The following is a 15128-nucleotide window of genomic DNA, read 5'->3' on the forward strand; positions in this document are numbered from 1 at the left end:
GCAATTTGGTTTGCAAATTCAAAACCTACCTCATAAGGCTAGAGATAAAACCTACGTCATAAGGCTAGTGGGGGATAATGTATAGGAGCATGCCAAGCAAAATGGTATATGATAAACGTTCAATAGGTGCTAACTCATTTTTTTCTGCCTCTACAAAAAAACTTAAGTCCCCATTTCTTTCATTTTTTTCATGCTCAGACAAAGGAAAACAGAAAACCACAGCCAACAACTCTACTTACCCTTCTCCTTTTCTCAAAGTTTATCAGTCCACCCTAAAAGAAATTTTAATAAAAAGAGTGACCAACCAAGTTACTTTAAAACACAGCCTTATGTTGTTACAGGTCACATTAAAATAGATCAAAGGGGTGATAAAGTCACAATTATCAATGATCCTATAATTATGACTACTGTGGAAGAAGAGAGTCCTGTTTTACTTTTTAAAAAATTATTATTATAAGGCAGGATAGGCAGAAAGCCTTCTCTTGAAATGTCTGAAACCAACTAAAATAGTAATGATAAATAATTACAAATCAGGATCCAAAGACACTTGCAGAACCAGTAAAGATAAAAGCTTGAGTAAATATTCCATTACACTTTTTTCCCTTACCAAAAGCAACTAAAACAGATGGTCATTGACTCATATGGTTTATCAAAAGGGAAGTCATTTCTCCATAGCATCATGAAAAGTTAAGTTTCAATTCTTCATCCCCTCAGCTCCTATTCTCAGTAGGCTGAATTTAACTTCTAAATCTTTGGTTACTCCCCAAAATTCCCCAACACTGATGGGTGTTTCCTGAGATAAGCTGAGGAAGAGGATGTGAAGAGACATAGAAGTCAGGAAATGCAAAATGAATAAATGTGTCCACAACACTGTGGCAAATCCAAAGGTAGGTAGATGCAAAGTAACTTCTACTTCTTCTAATTAAGATACAATAAAAGCAGGCTGGTTGCATATGATAACAAGGGGGTAGTATATGCTGAAATATACAAGCTATCTTTCAATTTCATTTCAAATTTGAAATTTCTTCTTCACTTAATATTTTATTGCTGCTACTAACAAGCTATTTATCTGAGTTTTCATGTATTTTCCCTTTCAGAGAAGACGGGGAATGAAGGGAGTAGGGGTAGAGAGAGGGGGAACAGAGAGAACGACGGACAGGGGGACAGAGAGAGAGAGAGACAGAGAGAGAGAAAAATACCCCACAGCAGGTAGCAATACAAAAAGAAAAGCATATTTGAAAAATCACAAATTTGACTAACTCTCTACCCCACCAAGTAGTCCTACTCAACATTAAAGTCTTGTGGGGTTTTTTGTTTGTTTGTTTGTTTGTTTTTGTTTGAGACCGAGTCTCACTCTGGCACCTAGGCTAGAGTGCAATGACACGATCTCGGCTCACTGCAACCTCTGCCTCCCGAGTTCAAGTGATTCTCCTGCCTCAGCCTCCAGAGTAGTTGGGATTATAGGCACCTGCCACCATGACCGGCTAATTTTTGTATTTTTATTTATTTATTATTTTTCTTTTTTTTGAGACGGGGTCTTGCTCTGTTGCCCAGGCTGGAGTGCAGTGGCGCAATCTCGGCTCACTGCAACCTCCGCCTCTCAGGTTCAAGCAATTCTCCTGCCTCAACCTCCTGAGTAGCTGGGACTACAGGCATGTGTCACCATGCCTGGCTGATTTTTGTGTTTTTAGTAGAGATGGGGTTTCACCATGTTGCCCAGTCTGGTCTCGAACTCCTGACCTCGTGATCTGCCTGTCTCAGCCTCCCAAAGTGCTGGGATTACAGGCGTGAGCCACCGCACCCAGCCTAATTTTTGTATTTTTAGTAGAGACAGGGTTTCACCATGTTGGCCAGGCTGGTCTTGAACTCCTGACCTCAGGTGATTCGCCTGCCTTGACCTCTCAAAGTGCTGGGATTACAGGCATGACCCAACGCGCCTGGCCTTAAAGTCTTGTTCAAACCCAAACCCACTACTTCATAAGCCCTATTTATCACAACCCCTCATAAGAGTTAATTGTGGGCCGGGTGCAGTGGCTCAACGCCTGTAATCCCAGCACTTTGGAAGGCCAAGGTGGGCAGATCATCTGTGGTCAGGAGTTCAAGACTAGCCTGGCTAATATGGTGAAACCCTGTTTCTACTAAAAATACAAAAACTTAGCCGGGCGTGGTGGTGCACGCCTAATCCCAGCTACTTGGGAGGCTGAGGCAGGAGAATTGCTTGAACCCGAGAGGCAGAGATTGCAGTGAGCCAAGATCGTGCCATTGCACTCCAGCTTGGACAACAAGAGCAAAACTCCATCTCAAAAAAATAATAATAATTGGGATCTCCCATGTTCTCTCAATGCATTTGTTTGAATTTCTATTATTACTATCGTTCACTGCTTATTTTGATACATTAATTACTTCCACTGGATTTTGAGCCACTTCTGGTGTTAGTCTTTGGTGTTATTCTTTGTACTCCTCCTAACAGCTAGCACAATGCCATGTACTTTTGGACCTTCAAAAGATACTAAGAGAAGTTAACTAGTCTTTAGGGTATCCAGTGAGAAGGCTGCAGGCCCAATCACACCACCCACATGGAACTCACCTCGATGTAGTCCTGCAGGGCAGTGTCAAGCATGGTCAGGTCAGTCAGGAAGGTGCCCAGGTAGGGCACAGTTCCCTGCATCACACCCTGAAGAGCAACCAAAGCAAAACTGTCCTTATTGTTATTGAAAAGTTGAAGGGTTTTAGGAATCTTCAAGCTGCAGCAAATGGACATATTCAAGGCCTAACTGCGGGCCAGTGATGCTAACCTCCATGAATAACATTTTTAAAATTTCTACACAAATAGGATAGAAACTCCATGATCTAATGTCTAACTTGTGAAATCACGAAAACCAAGCCTCAAAGCCAGGAGATCATACACATCTGTTCAAAAGTGTTGGCTGTGGGGTTTATGTTTTGCTTTGGTTCAAGTGAGAAGGATGTCTGTTCTCTTTCAGCGCATGGGGACATTCCTGGTAGTTTGGGATGGCACTGGATAGTCATTGCCTCACCATTGGCTGTTGTACACAGAGGAGTATGTACCACAAAAGTATGGGGCATCACTATTAAAATAACCCCTTGGGCTAGACTTGGTGACTAACTCTCAAATAATAGAGGAGGGAAAGAGAAAAACAGTAACTTCTGAGGGAGAACCTGGCAAACTCTTCCTTAACCAAGTAATAAAGTTCAACATCATTCGTGTCACCATCAACACGACACCAGATGTCACGCTGAAACCATTCATTCACTCCTTGATGTGCTGTGATGAGAAGGGCACTTTACTCTGTGCTATTCTTTCTAAAAATCCAGAAGCTCAGTCTAATCACTAGAAAACAGCAGACAACCTCAAACTGTGGAACATTCTACAGAATACCTGGATAGACTCCTTAAGACCACCAAGGTCATAAAAAACAGTCAAGAAAACACTGTCGTAGACCTGAAGAGACAGGGGTGAGAGACAACAAAATGCAGTTGGTATGCTGGATTGGGTCCTGGAACAGATAAGAAGATACTAGTGGAAAACTGGTGAAATCCAAACAAAGTCTAGATTTTAGTTAATAGTATTATGCCAGTGTCAGTTTCTTAGTATTGACAAGTGTGCTATGGTTTTAGAAGATGTTAACAATGAGGGAAACTGCACTTCTAGCTTTGCAGCTTTTCTGTAAATCTAAACTTATTCCAGAATAAAAAGTTGGAAATGAAGGTGGAGGCACTTCTACCTACAACTGCAGGGATACACTATATTCATTTCACTAAATCTCCTTTAAAATCGTCTCTCTTCTTCAATAAGCCACCAAGGCACTAAACATCCTAAAGGAAAAGTAAAAAGCGGTCCCCATGGATCCCTTATCCTAAATCTCATCAAGCCAATTCTGGAAATTTTGGCAGGAACACAAACCCTCAAACAGGGTAAAGCCAGGCTGCTTGACATGAGGTTGGCTGCTTCCTCAGCCAGAACTGCTTTGTGAGGTTCATACCAAGGAGGGTTTTGTCCTTCAGGAACTCACTGTCAGCTGCAGTGTGTCCTTCCCATTCTGTGTACAAGGTCTCATCCTGTACTAAAATAATCTATTTTTTTGGTAACAGCTATTTTTAGCTTATCTTTGAACAACAAAAAAAGTTTCTAACACTGTGAATGTTTTATAGGCTTCATGTTGCAGAAGAGTCCTATCATTTAAAAACATTTCTTACTTACGTTGAGCTTTCCAAAGAAAGAGAAAACCCTCTTAAAGCAGAATATTTAGAGTTTGTCAGTCTCTAATCTCCTCCCTCTGGTCTTCCACACTTTATGCTAACAGTCAGAAGTTTAAAATGAAGCTAAAGTTGATAATAACTATCTTTCAGTCTTCAGGAGGGAGGCATGACGCTCCTTTAAATATTAAAAAACTATAAAGATTTGGTTAGCCTTGGGCTTAGTAAGGAGAGCTGGGCAATGGCTAGAGGGTTTAGAACAAATGAAAAGATCTCTGAGTACAAGGACCAGGGCCCTGTGGAGAAGATACTCTTTCTCCTTGGTCACCATGTATCAGAAGCTGACTACAGTAGGAAGCTCTCAGGCCAAGGTGGAGCAGCTTCTAAGTGCAGGAGTGGGTGGAAGAGACTGCAGGAGGGAGGAAGTCTACCTGCTGTAGACTCCCCCTCACCTTCAGAAAACAACTTTGCCAGAAAACAGATTTGCCACCCAGTGCTTACTTCCTATTAGTTGAATGGGGGTAATCATCTCTCTCCTATAGACCTCCCAGGGCTATTGAGAACAAATGGGGTAGAGAATGGGAGACCCTTTCTGAAAGCCTGGGTGCCCTGTTGACTGAAGGTGCCAGTGCCGTGTGGGAGCCCAGACACACATGGCCCTTCTCCTCTGTGAGCTGTCAGGGAAGACGAGGGCCAGACATACCATGTCCTTCTGGAGCTGCAGCCGCCTCTGGGTACGCTTCTGGTTTTCTTTCACACTGCTGTCCAGGTTTGCAAATTTTGAGGTTCCTTCCTAAGAAACAGAAATGCACACAGAGGGAATTGATACAGGATGCCACAATGGTAAGAAGTAAAGAGGCATCCAGTTTCTCGCACACAACCCTGCATAACTCTCGCTCGGAATGCCATGCAAAATGAAGAGGCCTCCAGCAGGCTCTCACAATGTATATTATGCAAATACTTGGCTGGCTTGTTGCAAGTTGCCTATTTATAATGAGGCTGGTGGACTTGGATTTTCTTGTTCTTCCCCCAACTTTGTTTTTTTTTTGAGACGAAGTCTCGCTCTGTTGGGCAGGCTGGAGTGCAGCGGCGCAATCTCAGCTCACTGCAACCTCTGCCTCCCGGGTTCAAGTGATTCTCCTGCCTCAGCCTCCCGAGTAGCTCGGATTAGAGGAATGTGCCACCACCTAGCTAATTTTTATATTTTATTTTATTTTTTGTTTTTAGTAGAGATGGGGTTTCGCCATGTTGGCCAGGCTGGTCTTGAACTCCTGATCTCAGATCATCCATTTGCCTCAGCCTCCCAAAGTGCTGGGATTACAGGCGTGAGACAGCCACCACACCTGGCCTTCCCCTTACTTTGTAAGAAGATCACCTGATTTGGTTATGAAAGCAATCATCAATACAAGCCAGGCAATTCTCATAAATGAAGACATTTTTACAGATCCCAAATTAAACTCAAAGTAATCAGATATCCTGAAAACAAAGATCGACTTCCTCAGTACATTTTGTGATTTCTCGATCTTGGCCTGAAATGGATGTGCCAGCATTCTGTGAAAGAAAGGGACTACTTCTGTAGCATTTCTTAGCTAAATGAAACTTTTGCACCAGAAGTTTTCTGAGGAAGTCCAATATTGTACTACATGACCAATCCATAAAAGTCGAACTTTCACACATCCCCAGCTCCCAGTCAGTTCTTCTAAATTGCCTCTCAGGTTTGGAACTCTTACAAATCAGTCCTTCCTCCTGGTACCTGAGGACACATGGCTACCCTTTCTCTCCTCCTGTCTATTTTAACAACAAACTCTTCTATGTAATGAATAATCATGAATTTGCTGACTGAACATTAAGTGCTTTTGGTTTTGCGGTTTTAGGGTCTTGTTAAGTTCTCATTTTCCAGGAACTGCATGAATGGGGGGTAAATTGCACAATTCAGTAGTATATAACTTCTATACTAGTTTTTCCTTAGTCACTTTTCCTGAGATTTATGTATTACCACAGCTCGTGACCTTCCACTACTGTACAACCGCAAAAGGGTTTTTTTCAGTGGCTTGGCCTTGCTGATAGTGACAGAGCATGAACATGTTCCATCTCTCACCAGCCTTAACTCAGGTCCCAGGTACACTACTGGGACAGAACCCACAGTGACTCATTATCTATTTAAGTTCTTCCCACCACAAATGATAATAAAGAGAGCTACTATTTAATGATCTCCCACTCATAGTTTTTCCCAGGGATGAATGAAAATAGCCTATACTGGACATGGTGGCATACGCCTGTAATCCTAGCTACTCAGAAGGCTGAGGCAGGAGAGTCGCTTGAGCCCAGGAGTTCAAGTCCAACCTGAGCAACATAGTGAGACCCCACCTCTAAAAAAAAGAAAGCAGCCTAATATGCGCCTTTCCTGTGCTAGATAGTTGTGAGTCCTCCGAAATTCTTGAGAATTTGCTTAGAGTGAGAAATCAATTATGTCTGACTTCAATAAGAGTGCCCACCTCTTTCCGGTGTGTAGGTCTTTCTGGTCTCCCTCCAGTATGTCAGTTATGGGCAGAGGAATAATGTATCGGAAATTATTGTAGACATGGCTAAAATTCCTAAAGAGGATTTCTGAAAAGTTCAAAGGCTCCTAAGAATCACAGAATAACAGAGGTGAAAGGGATCTCAAAAGAGCACTTAAGACAACCTCCTCATTAGACAGGAGAGAGAAACGCCTGAGATGGGGAGCTACAAGACTTGTTGATTCCATGACTTTATGATTTCATGAGAATGAGATTCCATCCCTGCTAGAGATCTAAAAAGACTGACGAGTCCCAATTATTCCAAATGAGGTGTCAACTCAAAATCCACTTATCTGCCACATCCAGCAGTTTCAGTTTTTCCTTCCTCAGCCCCAAATCTCCTACTCTGCAACGTCGCACAACACCAATCCCTTGAACCTTCTTGAAGGTTTTCATAGGTTTTTGTGACTGTATCACTCATTCTCTCCCCCTGCCTCCTCTGCTGTTCTCATATTCTCTTAGTGATTCTTCTTCTTGTCAAAGTCATCCTCTTGTTTTTTGCTGTACTCATGTCTTTGGAAATACTATCCAATCTCATGACTTTAATCATCACCTATGTTTGGATAAATGCCAAATCTCCCTCTTCCTCCATCAATCTCCTCCCTCTCTCTCTCCTTTTATCTCCTCCTCTGCCCTTCTCTTCACTCTCCGTCTCTATAGTGCAAATGGCTTGCTTAAGTCTCACCTTTTCTTTATATCCATCTTTAGCAGAGTTCAGCTACCCTCATCCATGCTGTTCTTGGGCTTCAGAGAGCCCTCTTCTACTAGGTCTAGATGGAACTTGTCTACTAGACTCTGGATCCATCTCCATAAATGTTGGTTAACTTAAGCTCAGTAGCTACCAGCAATTATAGCTCAGAACTGTCACAGTTGTAACAGACTCTTGCTCTAACTTTGAGTTTAGCATGTTTTGGAGTATCACTGAACATACGTCTCCATTAGGGTTGAATTTCTGGGGCTTTCTAGCAGTCCTTTATATAAAGTCAACCAAAAAAATTCTTACCAAGAGTCATGAGAACCAAGATTTAGTGGCATTCTGCTTTCTTTCCTGATGTCTTGAAATTTCCAGACTATAATTCACCTGCTTAGAATTACCCAGGTTTCAGAAATCATAAGGACATAGCAGGTTTAAGATAGTCTTTGAGAGGAAATGAAACATTTTTAAAAACAATTAAAAGGAAAACCACAGATTTTTGCTAATTATCACGTTGCCTGGGCCATATTATATAAGCGGCATGTTACAACTTCCCAGAAGAAGAGAAGTTAGGTCATTTAAAACTAAGAGTCCAAGAGTTTGAGACCAGCCTGAGAAAAATAGTGAGACTACATATCTACAAAAAATAAAATAAAATAAAACTATTATATTATTACCCAACCATAAATCAGTATAAACCCAGGAGTAACACTAGAAACAGAGGCCAGTAGTTTTTCCTAGTGACTCTTTTGAGAACCTAAGTACCTTGTGATTCCATTTAAAAAAAAAATGTGCTGACAATTTACACGCAGAATTAGACACTTCACATGAAGAATGATTAACAAAAATGACTGGAAAAGGACCTACAGATATACATGGACTGCCCAAAGCATTTCACTGTCATTAATGATAATGCACAGACCACATGAATTCACAGCCAAGTTTTTCATTTCTTTGGAATTTGAGTCATATCTATAAGAAATTTAATTTAGAGTACTGGGGTAACTTCTGCATTTAAGAAAGGTTTATGGGATCTTTAATGTCTCGATACAGCTTCACTTCTAAGCCTTCAGCCAGAAGGCTGCTACCAGGCAATGAGCTGCACAGTATTCAATTTATCTACTTTGGAAGGAAGACTCAGGGCTGTTTGGATTTGAATGTGTGGCTCCAGTTAGTCTAGCTTCATACTGCTGACAGGGAGACCACTAAGCCATCTCCTTCCAGCCAGATGGGTTTCCATTTAAAGTATGCAAAGCCAGCGGCATGTGAAGCAGGGAGTAACACGATCTCAGCAATGATTGTTTAGTGTGCAGTTAATCAGGTAGTCCAAATCCAAAGTCAGACATCAGCACATACTGCCCTTCTCATATCACCTACTCCAAGAAGGGCTAATAGTGGGCATATTGTTAAAAAGCCATGTGAATGATAAGACCCATCAATTCATGCAGCCAAACAATAGCTTCTGAACACTTACTGCATGCCAGGCACTGGTTGGTCATTAGGGATTCAAAGTGAAAAGATACATACAGCCCCTGCCTGCAAGAGGCCTACAGACCAGCAGAGAGACAGGCAATTGCAATAGAGCAAGTGATAAGTGCCAGGACAGAGAAATGACAGCTTCTCCTGGAGCACAGACCTGAGAATGAAGGAAGGCTTCCAGAAAAGGAGGAGTCTACACTGAGACATGAAGGATAAGTAGGACATAGGACAGGAACAGTCATGAAGACCATAACAAATGCCCTCATAGGATCGACTAACCTAAGGGTTAGCACCTGGATGCCTTTTCTTACTAACCCCACCTCTACCTGATTTTCACTCCTACTCCAAGTATCTTCCCTAAGCTCAAATATGCAGCCTATTCTCTATTTATTTTCATTTGTTATGCATACTTTGGTTTTACATGAATATAGCTCACCAAATACAAAAAATAACTTACATTTGCATAGCACTTTCAAGTATTTTACCATAGTGAATCTTCAAAACAATTCTATGAAGTCAACAGACCAAATACTTTGATTGGCTCCCATTTATAGAAAAGGAGATTAAGGATAAGAATCACAACTTTTGATTGCCCAGTTCAGGACTTTCCCCTATGGTAGGACCTATCACACTATTTTATAAATGTTTTACCTCCCACATGAGACTGTAATCCCCTTAAGACCAAACACTGCCTTTAATATGGTTATATCTCCAATACCTAGTGGGTGCTCAACCAATATTTACTGAACTACTAATTTACCTTCTCTATGAAGCTGGATCTGATCCATCCTGCACCCTACTCCAAAAAGGTCAGAAGAAATAGCTTTATGTCTTGGTGATAAAAGCACAGGTTTTAGAGTCTCACCACATTACATTTATATTTTAGCTCTACCACCTATTGGTTGTATGCCTTAGGGCAGGTTATTACCCTCTCTGAGTCTTGGCTATCTACAAAATGATGATGATAAAATCTACTTTATAGAAAGACTATGAGGATAATTGGTCTATGTTAATTCCCCTCTGATGGTTGTTCACAACCTGTTTGTTGTCTTTATTTGACTATTTATTCTTGTTGTTTAGTGTCTATATACCCCAATTAGAAGGTAAACTCCAGGAAACAGTGTTTGTGTTAGTCATCTTCATATTTCTAGAAGCAGGTTCAAAGCTTTACAAATATTAGGCATTCAACAAATGTCTGGAGAGATAAAATGAACTAAGCTATATCTTTACCTAGTGTGTCATTCAGAAGTCAGCACTTACTTGGTGTTCAATAAATACTGCTGACTGACAGATTGTGCAATTTAGTCCAAATAAAGGATGTGGAATTGCAGGCAGGCTTGGCCTCTGTCATTTAGATGTTTTGCTGAGAAGGAATATTCCAGGGCCTCTCACCCACCTAACTGCCAGCACTTGGTATTTGCAGAGTAGCTTGTTAAGGAGGTACATACACATATGAACTCAAGTTTCACAATCTGCTTGCATAACAGGCAAGCTAAGGGAGGTACAAAGAGAGAGCTCAACTGGACTTAGAATTTTCTCAGCCCCAAGTTTCTTAGATTCTGCATTTTAAAAAATTTTTGTCTTCTAGTTACCTTAGGCTTTCTTCGGGGTTGAAGGAACTTAAGGAGCCCTCACACTACTCTTCCTTGAATGGAATCCAGAGCTATTAACAGCACTACACAGCACCCTCACTAAGAGCCTCACCTTCATCAGTAGTTCTCGGCTGGTCAAATGGTTATTATGGTCTGAGAAGATATCTGAAAGCTCTTCAAACATCAGCATTCGGTCCCTATGAAAAGGGATTAAGAAAATATTAACAATGAAGAGTTAGGAATAACCCGACACTTTTGGCCCAGCTGTCCTCAGGACCCATGTCTAAGGAGGGACTGTGCTGATCTCAGGGTTGGTGGGTACTGTAAGCACAGATAAGGCCCATGAATTTTTTTATGTGGGATGGCTTTTTATTTCTTTTAAGGTGGACTTGGCCACCCATGTGGAGAGAGGTATATTTCCCTAGCCATGCATATTATAATCACAAAAAAGGATTATTCAATTGGGGCATCAAGTTGTTCAATTAGGACATGTTCTTGTCAGTGAGTTAAAAAAAAAAAAAAAAAAAAAAAAACAACTGTTACACACACAGAGCCCACAGATCTGAGAGGTCATCTTGGCCAGGCCCCTAAGTTTAGAGATGACGATGCCAGAACCAGGGATTTTCCCAAATTTCCATGAATAACTGCTGAGGGTTGTAGGTATGGAAGCCAAATTTTCTGGCTCACAGGACACTATTCCTACTCCCAGAGTCAGAGAATGGTGGAACCGGATGGGCTCTGCAACCAGAGGTGGTGAGTTCCAATTGCATCTCTCCACTCACTTTCTGAATGATCCTGGACAAGCTGCTTAACTCTCCTGAGCTTCAATGTTCTCATCTCTACAAGGGTAATTTGACAGTGCTTTTATGGGACTGCTGGGACAGTGAGTGAAACCACATATGCAAAGCATCTGCTCTGCCCCTCTCCCTTTCCAGGACACTACATCTCTGTGAGCCTCATGGTTTTCTCTACACACCCTCCAGGGTTAATGAGTGCATGATTCTGAAGACAAAGAATTAATAGGGGCAATATCACTACATATGCAACATTTTCATTATTATGAAAAAGACCATTATTAAGAGGCTGTTTTATAGTGAGTGTAATATTACTCTAAATAATAAAGAAAACCATTAAGCTATTCATATTTGGAGAAAATAATTTCAAAATTAATTATACGTGGCCCTAAATGAAGAGAAACAAATAGGTATTCCCTTTGTCTGCTTAAAGCAACAAATGTCAAGGATTATAGGGAAAGTGATAACCAAATAAGATATCTTTTTTCTTTTCTTTTTTTTACAATAACAGCTTTATTGAGATATAATCCACATATCATTGAAGTATACAGTCCAATGCTTTTTAGTATATTCACAGAGTTGTGCAGTCATCCCCATAATCAACTTTAGAATATTTTATCACCCCAAAAAGCAGCCCTCTACCCTTTAGCTATCACCCTGTGACCCTACCGTCCTCCCAGTCCCAGCCCTAGGTAACCACTGATCTACATTCTGTGTCCATAGATTTGCTGATTCTGGACATTTCATATACAAGTCCAAGTATATGATACGTAGCTGTTGTGGCTGGCTTCTTTAATTTAGCATGTTTTCAAGGTTCCTTCATGTTACACCAGGTATCAGTACTACACTCCTTTTATGCCTGCAAAATATTCCATTGTATAGATGCACCATGTCCAAATAAGTTATCTTAATCCTGTTCCTTGAATTTAGCAATGGAGAACATGTAAAGCTGATATAGAAGTGTGTTCTCTAAGGAACTGTGACACTTCTGTAGTGTCCTTGCTAAAACACATACAAACCAACTAAGAAACAAACCAGAAACATATGTTATACAGAATGCAGCTTAGAGGGTTTTTCATTTGTCTTTAGAAAATAATTTTAAAAGCCAGCTAGAATAAATCTTTTCATATGGCAACCAAGGAGACTAAGATACAAGTCCATTAATTTTTTTTTGCTCGTGTTTTAGTCTCAAACTTGCTGTGGAAGAAATCTTAGGCTGGTTACATGACTTTCCTTAGTGTTCTTTTTTCAACCATCAAAGAAAGGATTACCTTTCGTGGCAATCAGACAGGGCTGCAATCAATTGAGTAAGGCTGCATTTTAACACTTGACTGTCCCTCTGTTTTTGATACTATACTACAGTTGAGTGGGGAGTGGTGGTAAGGGAAAGAAGAGGTGAAGTGGAGGTGTGAAGGGTGGGGACACTGCATGCTTCTGATTTTCCCATCACATTTCACCAGGGCCTATCAAGTAATGATTTTATATGACCCTATCATTCTTAAGGAGAAGTGTGCAGAGGAAAATCAACCAACTAATCTCTCTTTAATACACACAATCACCTTGATTATTCAAAATAGAGAAGAAAGAACCCAAAAAAAGAGTAATAATAAAGAAAATTGCATTGGTCTTTGAAAAGCCTGCCAGTTCTTCTACTGATAGATATTGGTGTCATAAACAAAGCACGAGCTTTGGAGTGCAAGTAGCTGTGGCTTCTACAGCTCTGTAACATGAGGCATTATAAACATCCACTTTATTTTTTTTCTTTTTACCCATCAAAGAATCACCTAATAAATAATTTGGCTTACACCAAGTAGACTATCCCCTGAATGAGAATATGAGCTTATCAGCAAGCTTGAGGATTCTGGCACTCATTTTTCAGCATAAATTTATGAAACTCTGGTTTACCAGCTTGGGGCTCTTGCAAATTCAAACAATGTCAGTCCCTTAGGGCTTGATCAACTCTGAGTAAACTTATGAAACTGAGGACCCAGACCTTACATTCTGCCCCACTAAGGCAGCCTGGCTGGGATGCCAGCTGGCATCCCGCTCCTCCTAACTGAAACTGACTATACCATATGTGGTATAGACCATACAGAATTTGTACATTCTTCCCTGATATAGCCTAACTTCCTGACTAGTTCAAACCTGGGGAAACTTGTTGAATGTAGCTGGCCTAGTTGTACTCATGACACAATCCCCAGCCTCTAAATCTGTAGTGACAGAGAATCAGAACTGCCCCCTCCCTCACCTTTCCTTCCTTTGCACAAAGTTCTTTGATCTACAGTGAAGTTCTGGAAATGGAAGCGATGACAGTAGTGCAAAAATCAGGAAACTAAGTTGTTAATTATTCCAAAGGTTGCACCAAGAAATATGAAGAAAAACAATATAGGATGTGGCCAGTTAATAATTTCAGGTACTTAGGAAAGAACATTTAAACGTTTTTAATCCCAATAAGATAGTTTTTAAAATGCTGAAACTAAAAGGACAACTAAATAGTTTCCTACTGAACATCAAGAACTAATGTCCTATCTGCACACATTACCCCTTGAGTCCTAAAATAGCTTAGGGCTTTGTAGTGAGGTTGAAAAATAACCAGAAGTAATGGCAAATTGCTGTAACTTCATCACTCCACAACCTTATCCCTCAAAATCCAGATAATAAGCACATCCTTCAAATCATCCCCAAAGCCAATAATCTTGGCTTTGGTATACTTAGAACAAGTTTGATTTCTGCCTCAAAAGTCATTAATGATTATGTGTAAGATGCACCCTGCCTGAAACACACAGAGGATTTCAAATATGTTTCTCTAGTTATGTGATACAAGCTTTGAAGGTGAGGACTCATCACAACCACTAATTATCCCGGCCAAAGAAAAGCAGAGCAAACACTTGGGAACTTACCTTGGGACGGCAGCCCAAGTCTTTTTTAACCGATAGATGGAATTAGACTGCAGCGCCGAAACGATGGCCCTCAAGGAGGAAAAATTCTTCAGGAGTCTACATTCCTGCATGGGGAGTGATTAAAACATAAAAGGCATTTAACTATCAATATTACAGTGACTTGGTGGTTTCCTGTTTTAGAGGTATCACAGCTGCTATGAATTCTTACCACTAAATAGGCAGCTGTATAAATAATGAACATCAAAAAGTGGCTCCTTCCTCCCACCCCAGTCATCGAAACACTTTATAGATTTTGGCACAGTATGCTTGTTTTTCTCCCGTCAATATATTTTTTTGTGTTGTTGTTACAGTTTTATAGTTTCCAGCTTTCCTAGTAAAAACACTAATGGAGGTAAGTCTACAGAGCTATGCTAGAAAGAGCAACTTTCTTCTGCTGAAAGCACACAGATGTCTTAAAAATATGCACTTTAGATCTTCTTTAGATCCCAAAATGAGCTGGGCAGCAGCCACTTTGAGGTCAGATGGTATTGAACATCTCATGACCAACCCTTGTCCACAGAGGTGTATATAATTTGGCAATAAAAATTCACCACAAGTTTAACTTTGGCTTTTATGCTCTTAGCCAAGGGGGGATATTTTTATGCACATTCATTTGGTTTCAAACTGGCTTGTCCTGCAACCATAAACATTCAAAAACACCTTGGTACTTCAATGCTTCCAAAATAACTCGGCCTTTTAAAATAAAATTCATTTTGGCAATGTTTTAAAACAAAATAGAAAGAGAACAGGAAACATTCTGGATGCCATTTTCTGGGTAAGGAGAGAGGCTCCCTATTTAAACTTAAGCTACCATAAGGAGCCTGTAGCATCAGCAGTTAGTCACCTTGGAGTCA

General features: G+C 40.6%; 1 protein-coding gene across 7 annotated transcripts in view; it reads right to left on the minus strand.

Moving 5' to 3' along the window:
• RGL1 (ral guanine nucleotide dissociation stimulator like 1) overlaps positions 1-15128 on the minus strand; it is a 301446-nt gene that overhangs the window by 31725 nt on the left and 254593 nt on the right. For all 7 annotated transcript variants that reach the window (XM_024242270.3, XM_054544765.2, XM_054543832.2 and 4 more), the window contains 5 exon segments: positions 14236-14339; positions 10654-10738; positions 4922-5011; positions 2588-2674; positions 240-272 (listed from right to left, as the gene is read on the minus strand). In XM_024242270.3, coding sequence (XP_024098038.1) covers positions 240-272; positions 2588-2674; positions 4922-5011; positions 10654-10738; positions 14236-14339 — 399 coding nt within the window.

Source organism: Pongo abelii, chromosome 1 (assembly GCF_028885655.2).
Source record: "Pongo abelii isolate AG06213 chromosome 1, NHGRI_mPonAbe1-v2.0_pri, whole genome shotgun sequence".
Lineage (NCBI taxonomy): Eukaryota > Metazoa > Chordata > Mammalia > Primates > Hominidae > Pongo > Pongo abelii.